The 24,325-nt window shown below is 39.3% G+C and overlaps 2 protein-coding genes across 2 annotated transcripts; both read right to left on the bottom strand.

Moving 5' to 3' along the window:
- Positions 1-9,933: 9,933 nt before the first annotated feature.
- Positions 9,934-10,821, bottom strand: LOC138898723 (uncharacterized). The gene has a single exon (XM_070184817.1). The coding sequence runs from the start codon at positions 10,819-10,821 to the stop codon at positions 9,934-9,936; it is 888 nt and encodes a 295-aa protein (XP_070040918.1).
- A 1,785-nt stretch (positions 10,822-12,606) lies between these two features.
- Positions 12,607-13,125, bottom strand: LOC138898724 (uncharacterized). The gene has a single exon (XM_070184818.1). The coding sequence runs from the start codon at positions 13,123-13,125 to the stop codon at positions 12,607-12,609; it is 519 nt and encodes a 172-aa protein (XP_070040919.1).
- Between the last annotated feature and the right edge of the window lie 11,200 nt (positions 13,126-24,325).

Genomic DNA, 24,325 nt, shown 5'->3' on the forward strand with positions numbered 1-24,325 from the left:
TATTGAATTATTATCAAATAATCCGACTAGATTACATGTTTTTTATGTGTAAATTAGGGGTTTGAACTTAGGGATTTGAAAATAAGATTTGAAGATTTGGAGGTTGAGTTGAGGTCGGCTTTTGGTAAAATTAGTATGGTTAAACTCGTGGTTGAATGGGCTTCCGAATTTTGTAACCTTTGTAGGGTTCTGAGATGTGGGCCCCACGAGTGATTTTTGAGCTAAATTTCGGGTTTTTATGGAAAATTAGCATTTCCTTATGGAATTAATTCCAATAAATTATTTTTGACTGAATCGAATTATTTGTGACTAGATTCGAGGTGTTTGGAGGCAAATTCACAAGGCAAAGGCTTAGCGGAATAAGAATTTCACGGTTTGATGTAAGTAACAGTTTTAAATCTGGTCTTGAGGGTATGAAACCTTGGATATTATGTCATGTGATTATTTTGGAGGTGACACACATCTAGGTGACGAGATTAGATGCTCATGTACTCAATGACACCGGGTTTTGGGAGTATTTATATTTGTACTTGTGAGATTTCTTCCGCTAAATTTAATCATTATGTTTTCAAATTTAAAGGATATGTGGTTTATTAAGATTGTTGGCTTGCCTAGTATTGAGATAGGCGCCATCACGACGGGTGAGATTTTGGGTCGTGACAACGCCGTAATGATACTTGTTTCCATATTTTCGTTACTTCATGATATATCTTATTACATGCCTTAATTGCTACATGCTTTATTGACTTCTATGTCATAATTGTTACTTGTCATTTAGCTATTCTTGTATTAAATTGTCCATCCCTTCCATGATTCCATGCTTGTTTGCTACTTGTCTCTACTTTCTTTTCTTGCATATCCAAATTGTCATATGTCTTACTTGTCTTCTAGTTTTGTAATATTTGTTTCTTTTTTATAACGTGTTTTCACTTGTATGGGTTTTCTAATTGATAGATACCGATGAGTTGGTATGGTTGAGACATTCGAGTTGTTAAAGATTCTTTGATTATTATGTGATTCTTCATTGCCTCGTACATTTACTCTCTTGATGTAAAATTCTTGTAAATTTTGGTTGTTGAATTGCTATTGTTGATTGAAATTGTTTGGGGGGCGGGTTGTATGCCACAACGGAATTTGAAAGGTAATGAATTGAAATGGCGAAATAAGGATGGATTATGATATTGATAGATGATAATATGGTGGGATCGGGTTGCACGCCGCAACGGATAGTATATGTTGTAATTGTTTGTGACTGTTGGATTTGCCTTGATATTTTGAGATGAGTTTATGAGACTTGTTATTTTGGGCTTTCTGGTAGTTGGATTTCGAGTTTGTTTTTATGAGTTAAGTGCTTTACTTCAATTTTCGGTTATTATTATTATTATTATTATTATTATTATTATTATTATTACGTACAGGTTATTGTAAGTCATCCACCTTAGCCTCGTCACTAATTCGTCGGGGTTAGGCTCGGCACTTACAGAGTACGTGGGGTTGATTATACTCATACTACACTCTGCACTTCTTGTGTAGATACCGGAGTTGGTCCCAGCAGCGCTGAGTGAGATTACTCAGATCTAGCTATCAGTGGAGACTTGAGGTATAGTTGCACGACGTCCGTAGGCCTTAAGTCCCCTTATATGTCATCTTAGCTGTTTATTTTTATTCATACATTTATGTTTTATTCAAACTATTATCTGTAGTACTTTAGACTCTCATGTATTCATGACACCAGTTTCTGGGATTGTATTTGTATTACGTCGTTTATTAGTTTATCACCCTGTTTCAGACTATTCAATTTTATTGTTATCATTCGATTTGAATTGTTAAAAATGGTTAATAATTATAGCTAACGTTGACTTGCCTAGCGAGTGAAATGTTAGGCTCCATCACGGTGCCAAAGGTGGTAATTCTGTATCATGACAATAACACTTTTAATTTAACATATTATAAATTTTACTTTTTTCATTGAGGTCACTTATATACCTAATTATTTTTTATGTAATACCGGTTTACCCATAAAATGGTACAGTTGAATTTATACGTTGTTTCTAGACAAGTGAACTAATTTGATCCTGAAATAATATAGTAATCGAAGAAATATACAATACTTAGCCTTAGAATGTAGGTGAAATAGCAAAGATGATGATTCTGTGAACACGGTTTCCGAATACAGCAATGATGAGATGACAAAGCAAGAAAGTAAAATTGTATAAAGCTTTGTATAAAATATAGTATATGTTTTGCCAGAAAATTTGTGTCCTTCCAATGATCACTAAGCTTATTATTTATCGCTATGAAGAAGGTACTAGGATCGCGCCCTTCTTTAATGGCAATTATGAGGAGCATTGATGAAGACGTAGCGGTGAACATAAATGTCAAATTCCCTATAACGGACCGTCATTCTTAATGTTGTAGAATATTCCTTATTAAATGTTACTGGGTGCAAAGTATTTAATGCCTTTATGAATGTTATCTCTTCTGGTGACAAATGGAATAGCTGCGTCCGGTCTTCGGTCCTCCCCGTCTTGGGTTCCACGTGTCCCCTTCTTGGGTGGCCACGTGCCATAACATATTTTACCTAATACAGATAGTCCCCCTACTTTTCAGTGACATAACTTTATGTTACCGGGAAGTTGGTAAAAACACTCTTTTGGCGGGAATTACTAATTCCTTTTGAAGGCCACTGACGATTGATCAGACGTCTATCTCTCCGCATTTACTGTCCCGAACACGCGTCTTCCCATGATTTAGCACGTTTTTTGCCGGTTATCGAGGTAATTCTGGCCAAGGATTTAGCCGCCAACATTTTTACTTATACGTATCAACTTCCCTCCTTGTACTCCAACTTCCTTCATCTAATCTCGCCTACTGTGTCTTCATCTTCTTCAAACAAAAAACACTTTCTCTTTTTCGATGGCTTCCTCATCACAATGTACTAGTTCTTCAAAAGGTAAGAACAAAATCGCAGACTTTGTCGCTCCAACCGTGGGCTGCATCATACCAAAAAAGACTCAATACCATAAAGTATTTTGAAGAAATATTCCCTTATGCTAACCCTCGTACATGGGCTGTTAGTAGGTACCCTTCTTCCATCTAACCTTCCAGTATTCTTACTGTGAAGGATGATTGTCATTGCCATGAGTTGGATATCATCTCTCATGATCTATCAGAGCGAGTGACCTTTCCAAAGGAAGGTTTTACATACTTTTAAACGTATCCCTTTACTTTGGATGCGTTTTCTTTGAGCGAAGAGCTTGATTCTATGATTGCAGAATTTTGCCTTCACTATCAGGTGTGTTTGGCATAGGTAAGTTCTTCTGTGTGGAGGACGGTTTCTTGCCTTTGATGCATGTGCCAGGAGACTGGAGAAGAGCTAACATTATCTCTTATGATGAATCTCTACTCCCTCAAGATTTTCCGGGGGGGTATGATAATCTTTGCAAACGAGGTCACCATGCTTTGTTGAATAGCATGGATGGTGACAGTGACCGCGGATGGACAGAACGGTTCCCTGCAGTTGCCACTAACAGTATCATTCCAACAACGGCTTCATCCTTTCCAGCAGACTGGAACCGTACTCGTAAGATCTTTAATATATCATCTTTTATTGAATATTCTTCTATGGTCGAATCTTCATTCTTCGTATGTTTCAGCAACTCTATGTGTCCCACCAGTAGTGGAAGGCTTAGACCAATGTGTTCAGAAGATTTTGGACGTCAAGATGCCCAAAACTCGCTTGTGGAAAGGACTGGCCCCGAAATACAGGTGGAATGCCAAAAATCATGGTAATTTGAACTTACCTCGCTTCCATCTTTCTTTCACTTGTATATGGAGGACTTGATTGAACATATCTGACTTGTTTATGAAATTAGGTCTACCTGCAAGATCTGTTGTTGTCCCTGAGGAGGACATTTTGGCTGATCCTGCTGATACAGCGAGGTTACTTCAGGAAGCTCTTACTCGAACAGGTAGCTTCGGGCCTTTTTCGGGTGCAAACATGTCTTCATAGAATCCCCGACCAGAAGACAAGCAACCGAAGAGAAGACGTTCCTCTGCGGCCGGGGAGAAGAACAAGTGGGCGAAGACTGCTGTTCTCGAGCTATCTCCAGTGGCGATGATGTTGGTTTCCCAAGTACACTCAAGTATACGTGGACGTCAAGTAATAAAGTGACTCGAAAGTTGGATGTCGAACCCACAGAGACTTAGATTAATCGTTAAATAAGTAAACTAAAATCAATTAACTGTCCAATATAATCAAAAGTTTGGTTTTTCTATTATAACTACTATTGTGAAATTTAAACACGTAATTAGCTTAATTAATTAGGAGCAAGCAATTGTGGTTGGATTTTAATCAAGAGAAATGAAGATTCCAGGGTTGTGGTCGGTTTGTCAATCCTATTGGGTTCGTAATTACACATGTTAATCCCCAATATCTATGATGGCTAGTTGACCGGATCATTTATATAAATAGGATATTTCCACAATACTATCCGTCTATCCATAATATATCAACCCTATATTTATATGGTCTTGAATCTATCATGAACAAATATAATACAGTATTCAAATAAGCAAGACTATTAGGTATATTCCTATCCTAACCTCAACATCTTTCCCCGTGCCACGGGTTAAGAAACAAGCTCTCTCTAATTCCACTCTAATCTAAACACGGCTTTCCCAAGGATAGCATAGATAGTAAATAAAACTCAACTGTTGGCCAAACAATTAAGCAATTATGCACAGAATTAGAGAAATAATCAAAGATGATAACTCGAATTAATGGTAATATAATTAATAAACTTCAATATTCATGACAACCACAACCCAAAAACGCGAAGTTTAGCTCCACATAGCAAAACAACAATTCTTCCAAAGAAAGGTAATGATTATTAAGTTTGATGGAAGAAAGAGGAATCTGATGAATTCCGGCCTCCACGACGGCTCTGTGCTCTCCTTTAGTCCAATCTCCCCTAAAAATAGTGTTTAAAGACTATTTATAGATGTGGGAAAAAGCCTAGACGAAATAACCAAGTCTAAAATCAAAAAGGAGACAAAATAGGATTGAAACCCGGACCATGTGTCGCCTCGCGGAACATGCGAAGCATCTCGCTCTCGACTGCACGACGCGAGCTTAAACACGTGAAAATTGCCTTGCGTCGCCTCACTTCTGCCCGAGTTTGATTCACTTTGTGCTTGGCTGTCAAATTTTGGATTCCTTAATTTCTCGTTCTTTTCCTTTCTTTTTCAATTTGCAATTGTCTTTCTTTTGTCTTCTTTTATAATACTAAACTTCAATCATTGTCCAATAATTAAATAAACATGAACCCATTCTTGTAGTGTATAAAATACACACAAAATCTCTAGTTGGCTTCTAATTTCATCTCCAAAGTACCTACGCATAAAATAAACTCAATTAAGCACACATATAATACAATTTAGCATTAAAGCACCAAAATGTAAGGTAAGTAATGCACTAAAAATATATAATTATAGCCAAACATCACTATAATTATAACCAAACATCAGATAACGACTGGTCCTCCTTCTGGGCCGGTCATAGACACCGTGATGATTGATGATGATGAAGAAGATAATGATGAGGGAGCTTCTCTTCATAGAAGGCGACGATCCTCATCATATGAACATGATTCTCAACCTATTGAGACAGTTACACCCTCCTTCCGGGCCGGTCATAGACACCGTGATGATTGATGATGATGAAAAAGCTAGTGATGAGGGAGCTTCTCTTCATAGAAGGCGACAATCCTCATCATATCAACAGGATGCTCAACCTATTGAGATAGTTACACCAACCTAGGACAATGTCTTGGCACTATGGGGAGAATTTGATTTGCTAGATAATGCCAACTGCCGTTCTCGGACCCCAATTATTGTGTCAGGTACTGCAAGGCATAGCATCGGGTCCTTGCCGTCTTCCGTTGGTGAGCATCCAACATCCAACACTTCTTTTGACGCAACTGATTCTCATTCTTCAAGCTTATCAGCTTCATCTCCACCTTTTCCAACACCAGCAACTGCTACATCACTTCTGTCTTCATGCACTCTTCCGTCAGCGGTAGCTAAATAATCTCCATCGGCCGCACCTGGCCATGAAGAAGGTGTTGCTCTTACACCATCCCCAGTTCATGGGAATTTGGGGAAACATTACGCTGCCCCTTCTGAATATCCACAGAGGGGGAGGAATGTTACTCTTTCGATCTCTATCGGGTGCAATATTCTTTCCCGGCCGGTGGAGCGTGCTAACTATCTGAAGCCTTTAGCTTCAGATAAGGATTGGGAAAAGGTTCAGTCACTCTCGGGAGAGTGTTTTTTGAACAGTGCTATGCATAACGCCGCATCGGTACGTTTCTTTCTTTCTCTGTTATTTCTTCTACTTTTGAGCGAATGTATTAAGTTTTACCTTTTCTTGTTTTGTGCCAACTTTCTTGCTTCTGAGGGCCTTCAAAGGTTGATTCGTGAGAAGGAAGGACTTACTTCCGAAAGGAGTCAGCTTTTGGTAGAACGGGACTAAGCCATTCTCCGCCTCTCGGAACTGGAAACCACAGCAGGTGAGGCCATCGTTTTGAAAGCTCATTTGCAGCAAAGCGAGTAAGAAGTGGTAACCCTTAGCCAAGAAATTGTACCGCTGAGTCTTAGATTTGATGAATATCCACAGAGGGGGAGGAATGTTACTCTTTCGATCTCTATTGGGTGCAATATTCTTTCCCGGCCGGTGAAGCGTGCTAACTATCTGAAGCCTTTAGCTTCAGATAAGGATTGGGAAAAGGTTCAGTCACACTCGGGAGAGTGTTTTTTGAACAATGCTATGCATAACGCCGCATCGGTACGTTTCTTTCTTCCTCTGTTATTTCTTCTACTTTTGAGCGAATGTATTAAGTTTTACCTTTTCTTGTTTTGTGCCAACTTTCTTGCTTTTGAGGGCCTTCAAAGGTTGATTCGTGAGAAGGAAGGACTTACTTCCGAAAGGAGTCAGCTTTTGGTAGAACGGGACCAAGCCATTCTCCGCCTCTCGGAACTGGAAACCACAGCGGGTGAGGCCATCATTTTGAAAGCTCATTTGCAGCAAAGCGAGTAAGAAGTGGTAACCCTTAGCCAAGAAATTGTACCGCTGAGTCTTAGATTTGATGAAGCCAAGGCTAAATGGGCTGAAATCCAGGACACTATTCTTGCTGCAACCAAGCGCGAGGCTGCTACTGCTGAAAAGGTAACTAACTTGGAAACAGTCTTGAACTCCAAAGTTGAAGAGCTTGCTGCCGTAGGGGTGAAACATGAGCAGGTAGAAGAGAAGTACAAGAAAACTATCGAGCATAACAGGTTCTTTAGTTCAATTGTCTGTGAGCTTGATGTTAGCCTTAAATCTTCTAGGTCCACCCGGGAAAATCTTTCTACAAAGATAACCCAACTCAAAGAAGAACTCAAGCGTTGAGAGGCTTCCCTCATTGTTGAAAAGACTTACGCCATGTACAACATGAGGAGAAAAACCTTGTAAGAAGCCAAAGTTGGTGTTATTGATATTGATGCCGAAATTGCTAAGGCATGCGAGCTTGAGTTAGCTGCTAAGACTTGATTTCCATCAAGGTCCAATGTATCTGGCCCATATGGTTCTAGTTCCGAGTTTTCGGGAACTGAAAAATAATTGGAGGGCGACGATGTTGAAGATCAGACTGGGGAAAATCTCAAGCCATCGGTGGAACCATCTACCATTCCCTGGGGATCAGACACTTCTCTTCCTCCTGGACCCGGAGGCACTGCAGTTTAGATTTTACTTGTCTTTTCTTGTTTTGTATTTCCTTTGGCATGTTCTTGTAAATAAAGACATATTTTTTTTCAAATGTTTTTTATGTCTTACTTTCGCTTGAATATCTGTGCAAGTTTTTTAACCCTTGTATTCTCTTAAGGATTCTGCACACATTTTTTTGTTCACATTTTTCTATATGTGGTATCGGATGCATTTTATTTGATGCACTTTGGTTTCAAGCATTATCCCTTTTACGTGAGGGTTTCAATAAGTATTTGCGCAAGTTTGCTTTTTGTGTCCTTTTCACATGCGTCTTCGGGTGTATTTTTCCCCGATGGCATTTTTTATTCCAAGCATAACTTATTCTGGAACCAACCCTTTAATGTGAGGGTTTTTATAAGAGAGGGCCCTCTTATGTTTACGGTGCTTTTGAAAAGGACGTCTCCTATTCATTACGGCACTAACATTTGAAGTACTTGTTTAACTTTCAAATGACTAAGTTAGTTCATCATTCAGACAAGAAACAAGATAAAAGTAAAAGGATTTCGTTTTAATCCTTTTATTTCAAAAAATACATAAGCATCTTGTTATGAAAAAATGAAATTGCCATTACTTGTGGCTATCTTGTACACCTTATTTATGTCAGGCTGGCTGCGTAGTCCCCGGTCCCGATGAAGTATTTCATTTTCGGATTTTCGTTTTCGATTTACGTGGCAGTCATTGTTGCCATATTCTCATATCATTCCCCCCTGTGTTCGAATGTAGAGAGTGCGAATTGGAACACTGGAAGTCTTGTATCTTTGAAGGTTCCACCAATGAATTATTAGGTAATCCTCCACTCGGCAACATACCTTGCTTCCCCTTAGGAAACCATGCTATTGAGCGAAAGAATACCTAATATTCCTCTTGTGGTTTGTGCTCCTGAACGGTCGGGTAACTCTGTTCGGTAGCAAACTAAACTTCCCGGTGGGCATTTGCTATCGAAGCAAAGATTATCTAATCGTCCCGGAGTGGACGCTTGTTTGTTTTTCTTGTTATCAAAGGTCTTATCACTATTGTCTTCGTAGTATGCTTCATGTCGATGCCTCATTAAAAATCTTTCCAGAAAAACCCAATTGGGACAAAAACTGAACGAATGGAAAAAGAGTGCAGTACATACTTTTCGTTTGAGTGTTGTTCATCAGCAGTGATATCTTTTGAGGTGAGCCTTTCCCAGTGATAGCTGAAACCCGATAGGGGCCTTCCCATGTTAAGCCTAACTTGCCCGCGTTGAGTACCCGGGTGTTTTGAGTTACTTTCCTCAAGACCAAGTCTCCTATTTTGAAATAACGAAGGTTGGCTCTTCGATTATAATATTGCTCCATTCTCTACTTTTGAGTTGCCATTCTTACATGTGACAAGTCCCTGCCTTCATCGAGCAATTCCAAGTTGATTAACATCGCTTCGTTGTTCGATTATTCATCTGCCTAAAAATATATCAAAGTAGGCTTGCCATTTCCACCGGGATTAGGGCTTCTGTACCGTATACAAGGGGAAAAAGGGTTTTTCCTATGCTTGACTTGGCTATTGTTCGGTAGGCCCATAGAACTCCGGGCAATTCTTCGGGCCATTTTCCCTTTGCGGCTACCAAACTTTTATGAGGTTTTGAATAATTACTTTGTTTGTTGACTCTGCCTGACTGTTTGCGCTTGGATGATATGGCGAAGATGTGATCCTCTTTATTTTCAAGTTTTTGAGGAATTTTGTAACTTTTGCATCGACAAACTGTTGCCCGTTGTCGAATGCTATTTCCTTTGGTGTTCCAAACCTGCAAATTATATTTTCCCACAAAACAATCGACCACTTCGCGTTCTGCGATCTTCTAATAAGAACCTGCTTCCACCCATTTAGAAAAATAATCAGTCAAAATTAAAAAAATCTTACCTTTTCGGGAGCCGGGGGTAGCGGTTCGACGATGTCCATTCCACATTTCATGGACGACCATAGGGATAGAACTAAATGTAAGGGTTCCGTTGGTTGGTGTACTAGCGGTGTGTATCGTTTGCACTTATCGCATTTTTGTACGATGTATTTTGTGTCTTGGTCCATGCGAGGCCAGTAATATCCTGCCCGTACTAATTTCAGCGCCAAGGAGTCTGTGCCCGAATGATTTCCGCATACCCCTTCATGAACTATCTCATGACATAGTTGGCTTCTGATGCTCCTAAGAACCAGGCCAGTGGGCCTTGGAAGGACTTTCTATACAATTGGCCTCTTCTAAACCTACAACGCGCAACTTTGGTGCATAATGCTCGTGATGCTTTCGGGTCTTCGGGCAATTTCCCGTGTTCGAGATAGTTCAATATTTTGTATCTCCAGTCCCAAACCAAACTAGTCGAATTTACCTCATAGTAACCAACCATACCCAAGGCCGAGTTCATAAGTTGCACTACCAACCCGGATTCTAATCCCTTCATTTCTGTTGATGATCCTACATTTGCTAGTGCATCCTCTTCTGCGTTGTCCTCCATTGGGATATGAGCAATTGACCACTCCTGGAATCGTGCCAAAAGAGCCTGGACTTTTACCACGTATTGTAGAATACGTTCTTCTTTGGTATCAAAGATTCCGTAGACTTGATTTACCACCAGCTGTGAGTCACATTTGATTTTGATAACCTCGGAATTAAGTCCCCGAACCAATTCGAGCCCTGCAATCAAAGCTTCATACTCTGCTTCATTATTAGTGAAAGGGACCATTCTGATGGATTGCCTTAAGGTTTCCCCCGAAGGCGTGATTAAAACTATTTCGAGCCCAGACCCTTTTACGTTCGAGGCTCTATCCATAAATAAGGTCCTAACCCCTGATGTCGATTCCGACACCACTACTGCCTCCTTGGTTGCCATAGGTAGCAGTCCCATACTAAAATCGGCCTTGAAGTCAGCCAAGACATGTGACTTAATTGCAGTCCTCGATTTATATTCTATGTCAAATTCACACATTTCGACGGCCCATTTGGCCAATGTGCCCAAGAGCTCAGGTTTATGAAGGATGTTCTGCAAAGGGAAAGTAGTCACCATAACTATTGGGTGGCATTGAAAATAGGGCCTCAGCTTCCGACCGATGACTACGAGAGCTAAGGCCAGTTTTTCCAAATGTGGGTAGTGATTTTCTGCTCCCGTTAAAATTTTGCTAACGTAATAAATTGGAAACTACGTACCTTCATCCTCCCATACTAAAACCGCACTTACCGCAAATTCTGAAACTGCGAGGTAGACTAGCAATGTTTTGCCTTCTTTTGGTTTCGAGAGAAATTGAGGGCATGATAAATACTTCTTCAGGTCCCTCAAAGCATGTTGGCACTCCGGCGTTTATTCGAAATTTTTCTTCTTTTTTAACAATGTAAAGAAGCGATGACACTTTTCCGACGACCGGGAAATGAATCTGCTCAAAGTTGCTAACCTTCCTATGAGTCTTTGGACTTCCTTTACGTTTGAGAATTCATCCAGGATATCGTCTATGGACCTTATTTTGTCGGGTTTTACCTCAATTCCCCTTTCTGAGACCAGAAACCCCAGGAACTTACCGGAGATGACCCCGAATGCGCAATTTTCGGGGTTAAGTTTCATGTTATGCTTTCTTAGGATATCGAATATTTCTTGCAAATTCTTAAGGTGGTCACCTGTATTCAAAGACTTAACGAGCATATCGTCTATATAAACTTCCATGGTCTTTCCTATTTGCTTCTCAAACAACTTATTTATGAGCCGTTGATAAGTGGCTCCGACGTTTTTTAACCCGAAAGGCATTACATTGTAACAATATGTACCGAAATTTGTAATAAAAGAAGTCTTTTCCTGATCTTCTGGGTTCATCTTAATTTGGTTGTACCCGGAATAAGCATCAAGAAAACTCATCAACTCGTGCCCGGTCATGGCATCAATCATTTGATCGATATTTGACAGTGGAAACGAATCTTTCGGGCATGACTTATTAACATCTTTATAGTCTACACACATACAGAATTTATTGTTCTTCTTAGGAACTACTACTACATTGGCTAGCCATTCTGGATATCTTACCTCTCTGACCGAACCGATTTTAAGCAAGTGGGTTACCTCTTCTTTGACGAATTTATTCTTGGCCTCGGCGATAGGGCGCTTCTTTTGTCGTACCGGTGGTATGTTGGGATCCAAACTCAACTTATGCATGGCTATTTTTGTCGGGATACCTGTAATATCCTCATGCGACCATGCAAAACAATCAACGTTAATTTTAAGTAATTCAATAAAACTAGACCTGAGCTATAGGTGCAGTCCTGTCCCTAAGTGAAATTTTCTTTCTAGGAATTCATCAAACAATGCCACTTGCTCTAGTTTCTCTACCGTGGATTTCGTTGCATCCATCTATTCCGAAACTTGGAAATATCTCGGCACCTGATATTGTTCTGACGACTCTGCCCTTCGAATAACCTCTCATAACTTTGGAGTAGGCTCTGGTTCCTGTAATTACTATGATGTGCGCACCTTCCCTTTGCTACTGGAAACTGAGATTGCATTCATTTCCCTCGCTACCGGTTGATCACCACTTATCTGCTTGATTCTTTCGGGCATCGAAAACTGCATCAATTGGTGATACATCGAAGGTATAACTTTCATCTCGTGTAACCATGGTCTTCCTAAGATGATGTTGTATCCCATATTACCATCCACTACTTCAAAGAGAGTTCTTTTTATTACTCCTTCAGCATTCGTGAGCAGCAGGATCTTTTCCTAGGTGGTCTCGCTCTCAAGGTTGAATCCAGCGAGGAGTTTTGTTGCCGGAATAATGTTTCTAGTGAGTTTAGCTTGTTCCAATACTCTCCATTATATGATATTAGACGAACTTCCTGGATTCAATAGAACATGCTTAATTTTAAAATCTAACACATTTAAAGAGATTACTGGCACATCATTGTGCGGTAACAACAATCCATCTGCGTCTTCCTCCGTTAAAGTGGTATCGTCCTCTCGGAGTCTTTTGCTGTGAGTTATAGATACTTTAGTCTTCTTTGCTGCCGAAAAGGTGACCTCGTTAATATTGTTCACCCCAAAGATCATGTTGATCATCTGGCGTAGGGTTTCTTCTCCTGCTTTCGAAGATTCCATGTTGTCTCTATTGCGACCATAGTTGTTCTTAGTTCGATCATTCAAAAATTCTCGGAGACGACCATTATTCAATAGCGTTGCAACCTCCTCCCAAAGATGTCGGCAGTCCCCTTTTCGGTGACTGGTCGTCCCGTGGTATTCGCACCATAAATTGGGATCCCTCTGGTAGGAATCAAACCTCACAGGTCTCGGGAATCGTGCTTCTTTAATGTCCCTCATGGTTGACCCCAGTTCCATTACACTGATGTTGAAGTTATATTCTGATAACCTAGGGTAAGAAAGATCTCGAGACCTCGAGACCTCGACGTATCTTTATCTTGAAGTGATCTATTGTTTTGACTGCGATCAGTCCCTCTGTCAACTGTGAACTTGTTTGCTGCTCGGAAATTTCTGCCACGACCTTCGATACACTCGTAGGGCAAAAACCGGCCCCTCGAAGTCCGCCTATCCGCGTCGTAGGCATCCTTTGATTTTTCTCTATTATTCTCCCATCTATTGGCCGATGATAAGGAACCGACTTGGTCATCTTTGATCCTTATCTTTGACTCGTACCGGTTGTGGAGCAACATTCTTTCTTTCTGGAATCGGGTAACAAACCGTTGTAATAATTCAGATTTTCCTTGTGCGATTCTGAATATGTTGGCCTTCCGGGCTTGTACCTTTTTGGCCCCGGCATGAGCTTTAATGAATGAATCCGCGAGCATCTCAAAGGAATATATGGAATGCTCGGGTAGTAATGAATACCGCGTTAGGGCTCCCTTCATGAGAGTTTCGCCAATTTTTTTAGCAACACAGATTCAATTTCGTGAGGAGCTAGATCATTTCCTTTCACCATCGTTCTGTAGGTGGTAATATATTCCTGTGGGATTGAAGTTTAATCATACTTTGTAACTTCAAGCATTTTGAAATGCTTTGGGATTAGTTCTGGTGTTGCACTTGGCTTGTACAGTAATTGAACATACTTCTTCGAGTTTGGGACTTTCAATACTAGTGGTGCACCCGGGATTTGATCCGTGCGGGAGTTTACTTCCCTCTTGAACCGTAAAAGCTCATCTTTAACTGAATCATACTTGTTGTTAAGTGTCATGACCCAAAAATCACTAGTCGTGATGTCACCTAACTCGACCCGGCAGGTAAGCCAACTAACAGTCAATTCAATCCAAATGAAATTGTAGGAAAATAATGAAGAATTATCTGAACTTTTACAAATTAACCCAAGAATTGGTGGTACAAATCATGAGCTTCTAAGACTTAGAATTTACAAAGCTAATACAAATAATTACACGATCTGTTTGAAATCAACATAAACATATTAACAAAATCTAAAGCCATCAAGGACAAGTGGCAGCTATATTCGGAATGCACAAACATCTTCAGGGTCAGCTCCCGACATCACTAGCAGCTCCGCTCCAAAAGTCTGCACGCAGGGTGCAGAAGTATAGTATGAGTACAACCGACCCCATGTACCTAGTAAGTATTTTGTCTAACCTCGTCAAAGTAGTGATGAGGCTTTTTAGTAAAAAGATGCTCACTAATAAAAATATGTACCAAAATCTAGCAATAGAACTATACTACAGTATAACAGTATAGAGTACACAAAATGAATGTCCAAAACAATGACAGAGTACTAGAAAAGATCACAATTAACCAGTTTCAAATATCTCAACTAATCTTTTCCTTAGAGCGAAACCAATAAACCACAATAGTCACCCCATAACTTTCATAACGTGAGGAATATACTCTGATATTAAGTTAATTGCACGACAACATCCTTCGTGCATTTATCTCATCCTCACCAAATGTTCATACAACAGTACCAACCGGATGACAGAAATGTCGGTAACAGTAATGACAAAGTAGGAAATACGCAAGTAGAAATAATGAACGAGAATGTACATAAGGGCATCAGTAACAGACTAGGTGGAAAATGTATAGGTGATGACAACAATCAGGAAAGGAATGTAACTTCAACTAACTAGCATGGTGGAGGCATAAATACAAATATAACAAATAAGAGGGGAACACATGATCTTTATGCGTTAACAAGTAGAAGCATGAATGACTAACATGGTAGAAGGCATGTACTAAGTGCAACCAATATAGATACGACAAATATATAATTATGACAGCAGGAAGTAGGCATGGTATTTTCAAGTTTAGCAAGTAAAAGGCATGAGTGACACAATAACAAATAAGGTAAAGAACAAGAACATGGCATTAACGACAAGTCAGATAAGAACCATAAATACAACAATAACAACTCAATGTAACGTCATGAATGTATACACAGAGGAAAGATATAACAACATAATGCATGTCCCTCGTCCTCACCTTCACGGAAACACCCATCGTGCCATGAACTCATAATAATTTAAAGCATGATAATATAAATGAACTGGCACGGCATCACCCTTCGTGCTTTATACTCACATAAAATGGCATGACATCATCCTTCGTGCTTTTACTCATAAACGATATGGCACAGCATCAACCTTCGTGCTTTTACTCTCAATAATATGGCCCGACATCACCCTTTGTGCTTTTACTCTCAATAATATGGCACGGCATCACCCTTCATGCTTTAAACTCTCTCTCACATAATAATGTATAAACAAAGGCACGACATCACCCTTCGTGCTTTAAACTCTTCCTTACCAAGTATATGTATATCAATGACAAACAAGGCAGGAAGCATAAATAACGTCAAGGAGAGTGTTTAAATGAATATTCCAAATGAATCCCAATCACAAATTTCCGAGCCAACAATAGTTCAATAAACCCGCAAGAACCTTATTATACAAGTACTCCAACAATTATCATAAATGATCTACAACACAAGTATAGAATCTAGTATCACAAGAATATCGGTCGAAGCAATGTATTAATGATTATGCATATTGATGACCGAATAAAACACACCAATGTATTCTCAGAATTTCGTTAAATTTGACCAAGTTATAATAAGCTAAGTCGTAGTTCTAACATTTAATACTATGTTCTTAGTATCTAAGAGTCAAGTAAGGCATGAGGCAAGAGGATCACGTGATTCTACAAGACACAATTTATAACATAATTTACCCCCGAGCATGGTTAACCCTGGCACATACATATATGCTCGTCACCTCATATATGTATCACCCCCGCATGTAGCAAACAATGTCAAATAGTAGGAAACATTCCCTCAACAAAGTTAAGCAAGACACTTACCTCAATTCGGCTAACTTAATACTCAATTTAGCTTTTTCCTCTACAAATTCACCTCTGCTCGGCTCAATTTAGCCAAAGACAACTTAAATACATTACACAATGCAAGGGAAAACAATTTCAATTAATAAAGCTGTGATTTTGATACAATTTCTAAAAAGTCAACAAAAGTCAATCCTTGGGCCCGCCCGGTCAAAACCCGAGTCTAAGGTAGGTCTTGACTACTCATAGCCTCACGAGTCCAAATACATATTTTGTCTCCAAATCCGAGTCCTATTCTACTCTCAAATCCCAAAATTTTCATTTTTCAAAGATTTGACAAATTCCCCAAATTTTTCCCTAGATTCTCATGAATTTGATGTTAAATCTTATGTAAAATCATTAAATGCAGGTGAGAATTGATTAGAGGTACTTACCCAATAATTTGGTATGAAAATCCCTTCACAAAATTGCCTCCCATCGAAGCTAGGGTTCAAAATATAAGAAATGAAGATAAGTCTCAGAATTCTCAGCTATATTCTCAGCCTCGCAAATGTGAACCCCGCAAATGCGAACAACTAATCGCAAAAGCAAAGTTTTGAAATTCTCTGCTGCCTTCGCAAAAGCTACCAGTTGGTCGCAAAAGCGAACTATCCCCGCCCGGGCCTTTATCGCAAATGCGATACTGAGTCCGCAAATGCAAACTCAACAAGCTTCGCAAAAGCGGAAAATTCTTTGCAAATGTGAGTCCTTTCCCCAGCAGCCCATATTCGCAAATGCGAGGCTGCTTCGCAATTGCGATAGTCGCATTTGCGACAAAAACATCGCAAATGTGATGACACCAGTACCAGCACACAAAATCATGAACAATCATTCCGGATCCAATCCGAAACTCACTCGAGCCCCCGAGGCTCCAAACTAACTATGCACCCAGGTCCAGAAACACAACAAGAACTCACTCGTGGGATCAAATCTTCAAAATAACCTCTATAAGCATGAATTGGATGCCAAAACGCATGAAGATCAAAGTAAACTTCAAGAACTTCTAGAATCGCAACCGAGCGTCTGAACCATATCAAATCAACTCCAAATGGGGCCAAATTTTGCAGACACATTCTATATGACGAAACGAACCTACTCAAAGCTTCAACTCATGCATAACAACCTTGAAACTATGAATAGCACCTCACGTCAAAATCAATGAACTTTGAAACTTCAACTTCTACAACCGATGCTGAAACCTATCAAATCACGTCCAATTGACTTCAAATTTTGTACACAAGTCACGTTTGACATTACAGACCTACTCCAACTTCTAGAATTGAAATCTGACCCCAATATTGAAAAGTCCACTCCCTGTCAAACTTCCCAAAAATCCAACTTTTTCTATTTCAAGACAAATTCAACTACGGACCTCCAAATTACAATCCATACGCGCTCTTACGTCCAAAATCACCCAACGGAGCTAACGGAACTGAAAAAACTCCATTCCGAGATCCAGTGCCAAAAGGTCAAACTTGGTCAACTCTTCCAACTTAGAGCTTAAATATTGAAGTTCATTCTTCCAAATCGATTTCGGATAACTTGAAAACCAACACTGACAATTTATGCAAATCATAATACATCATGCTGAGACACTCTAGCCCTCAAACTACTGAGGGAAGTGCAGATGCTTAAAATGACCCAGTCAATTCATTACATTAAGACTTGATATCCTCCCCCCAGCCCCATTGGAGCCAACTTCACCCCTGGGAGTGTTGTTGTTGACTCTCTGCGTTGTTTGGTCTGCGGGAACAATGGGAGGAATTGGATCTTGTCTGTTTGTATTATTCGAGGCCCTCGATAGTGCCTGCTTCAATTTTTTCATAACTTTATCCTACCGCGTTAGATGTCCTTGAATGATTGCATGTTGCTCTTGCAGGACCCTCACAACATCCGCTATATGCTCCTCATCAACATTTTCGGGAGTAGTCTCCCGAACCCGTCTAGGGTACCGTCTGTCATGCACCGGTTTGGTGTCATCCCCCTCATTGCGGGTGTCGTTGATTGAGTCCTCGAAATAAGGCTTATCCCCTCGAAATTCAAGATTGTGTGCATCGTTAACAGTGTTATCTACCTTTTGTGATTTTTTCTAAGATAAAATAATCAAAAACATAAGTAAAAAAGGCAAGGATCAATTTATTTGCACGACTGTCTAGGCCCCACGGTGGGCGCCAAATTGTTTGCCCATAAAACGGTACAGTTAAATTTATACATGGTTTCTAGATAAGTGAACTAATTTGATCCTGAAATAATACAGTAATCGAAGAAATATACAGTACTTAGCCTTACAATGTAGGTAAAATAGCAAAGATGATTCCGTGATCACAATTTCAGGACACAACAATGATGAGATTAGAAAGTAAGAAAGTAAAATTGTATAAAGCTTTGTTAGAATATAGTATATGTTTTGCCAAAAAATTTGTGTCCTTCCAATGATCACTGAGCTTATTATTTATAGCTATGAAGAAGGTACTAGGATCGTTCCCTTCTTTAATGTCAATTATGAGGAGCATTGATGAAGATGTACCAGTGAACATAAATGCCAAATTCTCTGTAACGGACTGTCGTTCTTAATGCTGTAGAATATTCCTTATTAAATGTTACCGGACGAAAAGTATTTAAACTTTATGAACGTTATCTCTTCCGGTGACAAATGGAATAGCTGCGTCCGGTCTTCGGTACTCCCCGTCTTGGGTTCCACGTGTCCCCTTCTTGGGTGGCCACGTGCTATATCATATTTTACCTAATACAATATCTTTATAATATTAATTTTACATCTTAGTTTTGGTGTATAATTTTATAAATTATTTTTTGTATATATTATTTTTATATAAAATTGTAAGTTAATTTTATTATAAGTTATAATTGTATAAAAAATGTCACGACCCAAAATCTAACTAGTCGTGATGGCACCTAACCTAACCCGCTAGGTAAGCCAATTAAACATTAATCCAATTTCAAATAAGATCTACTGAGAAAATATCAAAAATATATAATTGAACTCTTATACAAAGAATCCCCATGGACTGGTAGTACAAATCATAACCTTGTAAGATTTAGAGTTTATAAAGTTAGTATGAAATAAATACACCATCTCTTTGAAATGTACATAAATAGATTTTTATAAATCTAAAGCTACCATGAACAAGAGGCACCTATCACCAGAAACGCAAGTTCATCTTCACAGCCAGCTTCCGCCATACACAACAATATCAGCTCCAAAATCTTCACGCAAGGTGCATAAGTGTAGTATGAGTACAACCGACCCCATGTACTCAATAAGTAACAAACCTAACCTTAGAATGAAAGTAGTGACGAGCTTGGACAACAGTTAGAGTCCAATACCAATAGCCAAAAAACAACTCGCAACAATATAATTAAAACAATACAAGTAATATCTAAAGATACGATGCTCAGCTCGTTCATAGTTACGGAAAATAGGCATGCTTTTCAGGTATAACAGTAAAACCCAAATCTTTCACCGAAGTTACCAAAATATGGGTAAATTAGAAAACTGTGATTTTTCCCAATAACCTTTAACAACAGATAAGATATTTCATTCTCAGATAGCATGAGGAAAGTACATCTCTATGCCTACCTGTCAATGTGCATGTAAAATCATGAATGTCACAAAACCGTGTAGCATGAGGAAATGCATCTTTATGCCTTTATATCAAGTATGCATGTCAAATGTAATGCATCACAGTGATGAACTCATGTACTCACACTCTAAGAGTACTCAATCTAACTGTCTCGCACTCCCACTTATCATGCTCATTCACTCAGCACACTCAGTCACTCAACATTGTACGGTACATGCACTCACTGTTGGTATGTCAGACTCCGGAGGGACTGATCCTGCCCAAGTGAAAATATAAGCCAACATGGCTTGTTGCGGCGTGCATCCCGATCCCATCATGAATCAATAGAGCCTGCTACAGCGTGCAGGTTGATCCCATCAAATAATAATAAAGCCTATAAGGAATGCTGCAGCGTGCAACCCGATCAATATAATAATATATTTAAAGCCAATATAGTCTACTGTGGCGTGTAGCCCGATGCACAATATCTCTCACAACACGGCTCCCATGCCCCAACTCAGTCATCAATCTCTCCAGCCTCTCGGGACCCGATAAAACTCACAAAATTTGACAAATCATTCAATTACGAGTACAACCATACTAGTTTCACTTAAAACCGACTATGATTCGATGTTTAAAACTTAAAAATTTACTTTATGAAATTTTAGTCAAAACCCCCCCAATTTCTCTTTTGAAATCATCAATCAAATACCAAAAATGAAGATAGATTCATGATATATAATCACAACGGAGTAGAACACACTTACCCCAATCCATGTGGTGAAAATTGCCTAAAACATTACACAAATCTGAGCTCCCCAACTCAAAATATGACCAAGTGAACAAACCCTCGATATTATATGCTTTTGCCTAGTTGTTCTGCTCGTTTTTTGTGGACAACAATCGCAAAACTCGCATTTGATGCCTCCAGTGGATTTCTCGTGAACATCCAGTCAAGTTAGACTTTTGAATCACTCCATTTGACCTTATAATGAAGGAGATGTGTTGGTTTCAATATTTGGAAATCGTGAAGATTTTTAAATACGCAATTAGTGGCAGTTGCGTAATTAATCTGAAAAATCTGGCAACCCAATTCTTAGTAAAATGATCATAAATTTCGCATACGATGTCCAAATTCGACGATGCTTTTTGTTATGGCTCTGTAATTACGATAAGGATCTAATTCTTCAATCAAAACAGAAATTGGAGCTCATTTGCTTAATATGGTACCATTTATCCATGAAGAAACGACGTCGAAACATCAAAAAACAAGAACAATACAACCCAAACTTATCCAAAACTCACCCGAGCCCCTCTAGACCCCGTACGAATATAATACGGACTTACTCCAGGCCTCAAATCATGCATAACAACATCAAAACCACGAATCGTACGTTAAATCAAACTTATTGAACTTTCAACTTTCAAAACTCGTGACGAACCATATCAAATCAACTCGAAATGAACTCTAATTTTGCACACAAGTTCCAAATGACATAACGAACCTATTCCAACTCCCGGAATAATAATTTGAACCCCATATCATCAAAATCAACTCTCAATCAAAATTATGAACATTCCAAACCTTCAAATTCCAACTTTCGCCAATTAGTGTCGAAACCTTCTAGAAATATTCAAATGCAAATCCGGGCATACGCTCAAGTCCAAAATCACCTTCCCGACCTAATAAAACCAACAAAACTACGATCTAAGGTCAAATACTAAAAATTCAAACTTGGTCAACTCTTCCAACTTAAAGCTTCCTAGTTGAGAATCATTCTTCCAAATTAATTCTGAATCACCTGAAAACCAAAACCGACAATTCACACAAGTCATAATACATCATACGAAGCTACTCAAGACTTTAAATAGCTGAACGAAATGCAAATGTTCAAAACGACCGGTCGAGTCATTACATTCTCCCTCACTTAAATATAAGTTCGTCCTCGAACGTACCAAAAGTCATTCCAAAGCCATCAAATCGCCATGTAACCTTACCATGGACATATCCGGGGGTGATCCCACGTCACCCCAATCGAAATAAGTTTGACAACACAACATAACTGAAGAACCTTAATTCAACCTTATCCCATAAACCTTGGAACCCAATTTTCAACATTCGAAATTCCTTACAAGACCCGAATCTCGCATCTACATACTGTATAAGTCTGAACAAGTTGTATCAAGCCATAACCCTAGCCCAATATGTGATCACATGATATACCACATAACTCGCATACTCGTAGCAATAATTTCCGATCACAGTAGCTGCTCTAAAACAAACCCGGTACCGAAACAAATCCTCATATCAAATAAAACCCAGTTCAAAACCTTTGTACGTTGTCTATGATGAATAAAACACGCAAAAAATAATAACCATTCATTGGACCAACAAGTTATGGAACTCTCTCTCGTCCAACAAGAACCAAAGCCAAGTTTTAAGCCGACTTCTGATATTGTTCTTCCAAACATACCATAATCAAATCAGATAGTACCCATTCTAGGTCCAATGACCTCATCTCATCAAACACAACTATTCTATTGACATGCCACACAAATACAACCTAAGCCACAAATCGCGCAATATGTGCTCCAATAAGCAACAATTCCAAAGTACTCAAACATGAAAAAAATGAATCAAATGAGAGATTCGTCTCGCAAGCTCAACAGGTACCACCACAAACGCAATGCTATGAACCAATCACACATAGTAGAACCAAGACACATAAATCTAACACAAAAGATCATATCTCAACATACTCTACTGCAACATGTGACCCCATCCAAACACCGGTCCATATGAAATACCTTGAGCCCTAGTGCTCAAAATCAACAACCATAAGCAAGTAAAAAAAAACCACACAAAGTGCATGACCATAATCATGAAAAAACGGATAGCACGATATACTATCAATAGTAAAGACCATAATCATGGCGCAACCAGCCAATCAACACCTCAATAACCATCTCCCTCGAAGCAGAAACGCATCTAGTATGCGTATAACCAACAAATCATAAACTGTTACAGCATAGAAGAGTAACAAATAGAATATATCGGAACGCAAACAAGCTCAACTCCAATTGAATGACACACCCCTCAACAATAATAGTGTTGAGTCAACAAATCCGACCCGGTGTAGAATACACATCCTCATTGGCCTACCAATAGGCCCCCAAATCGACTCTTATCATTCATAGATAGATAAATAACCCTCCAAAAGTCCTCAATGCATGGCCTAACCATAACACCTACTATTAGATATCTAACATTGGCCATACCTTCACAGTCCGCAACCAAGGAACAATCTTCCTCTGAGACTCCCAGACTCCAAACCACCAGAATACAAAAGAATCACCAGATATAATCCCATCTCCACCACTCAAGTGACTAACACGTCCTTCATACATAATCATTCTACGAGAAATACTTCCATAATTCTTCCATGCCAGATAGAAATATCCGAAGATCAGTAATCGATAATCCAGGCGAGTACCACAATACTAATAAAGCATCCGTAAGTCAAAACACAAGGCGCCCTTTGAAATGCGCAGTCTTTTCAAGAAATACCAAGTAGTAATAGCATTCATCCATTCATCTGAAACTGTCCATATTGTCTAAGAATTCATGACCCTCCCTTCAACACTAAACCATGCCCTTGCACATGAAAATCCCAATCCCACACGACACACCGCATCTATCATGCCATCATGTGAAAACACAAGAACCACATTATCGACCTTGGGTCACAAGCAGATTCCATACTCGATTAGCTGGTAACCTTCCACTTGATCCCATCTAGGAGAAAAATCATAATAAGCAACATGCTCCTTATGCCGGTAGGAAATATCCATCTCAAACCATGGTAGAAACCATCGAGAACTCTTCAAAACCCATTTGCACATAACCAAGCCATCAGAACCGAATTTCTCTAACTCAACCAAGCCACGCAGGTCACCAAACCCAAGAATATTTCCAAAAAACACCAGTAGAGAGTCAGCACATCATAAGTACCTAAAGAACCTATTATATCCATCACCGTATTGATCCAACCTACTACCAAATTGTCCTATTTCTCTGAGTTCCTTCCAAATTCCTCAAGTTGACACTTCTCCTCACCAGAACACTATGATCCTTGCCCAAATCTCACCATAATAGATCCTAGCATAAAGCCACACCACCCTAAGGCCCATAAGCCGATGTATTCCCTTTTAAGCACCCTAAAAGTACCACAACCGAGACACTCATTCTGAAGAGACCTTTTGTGAATCTAAAGTAGTTTCATTAAACTTCTTGATAATGAAATGTAGAATCAATGATGATATAGAAATACCATGAGTCTCGGCACCAACAAATGTAAATATCATATTATATCCATATACAAATCCAAAAAATTATCAATTGCCACATATAAATCTTGAATTCATTAGAACCCTCTCGAGAGTCATCCACTCTGCATGAATCTCAATTGCACCACCCAAGCGGTCCGAATGAAATGTTCCCATTAGCACAACAACACCCAAAGAAGTAACCTCGCCTTAACGCAACCGAGTAAACTCCTACTCCATGCGCACTATATCTGTCAGAAATAACAAGTCAAATCATTCCATGATTTCCATATACCTATAAAGTG

Source organism: Nicotiana tomentosiformis, chromosome 9, assembly GCF_000390325.3.
Source record: "Nicotiana tomentosiformis chromosome 9, ASM39032v3, whole genome shotgun sequence".
Classification (NCBI taxonomy): Eukaryota; Viridiplantae; Streptophyta; class Magnoliopsida; order Solanales; family Solanaceae; genus Nicotiana; species Nicotiana tomentosiformis.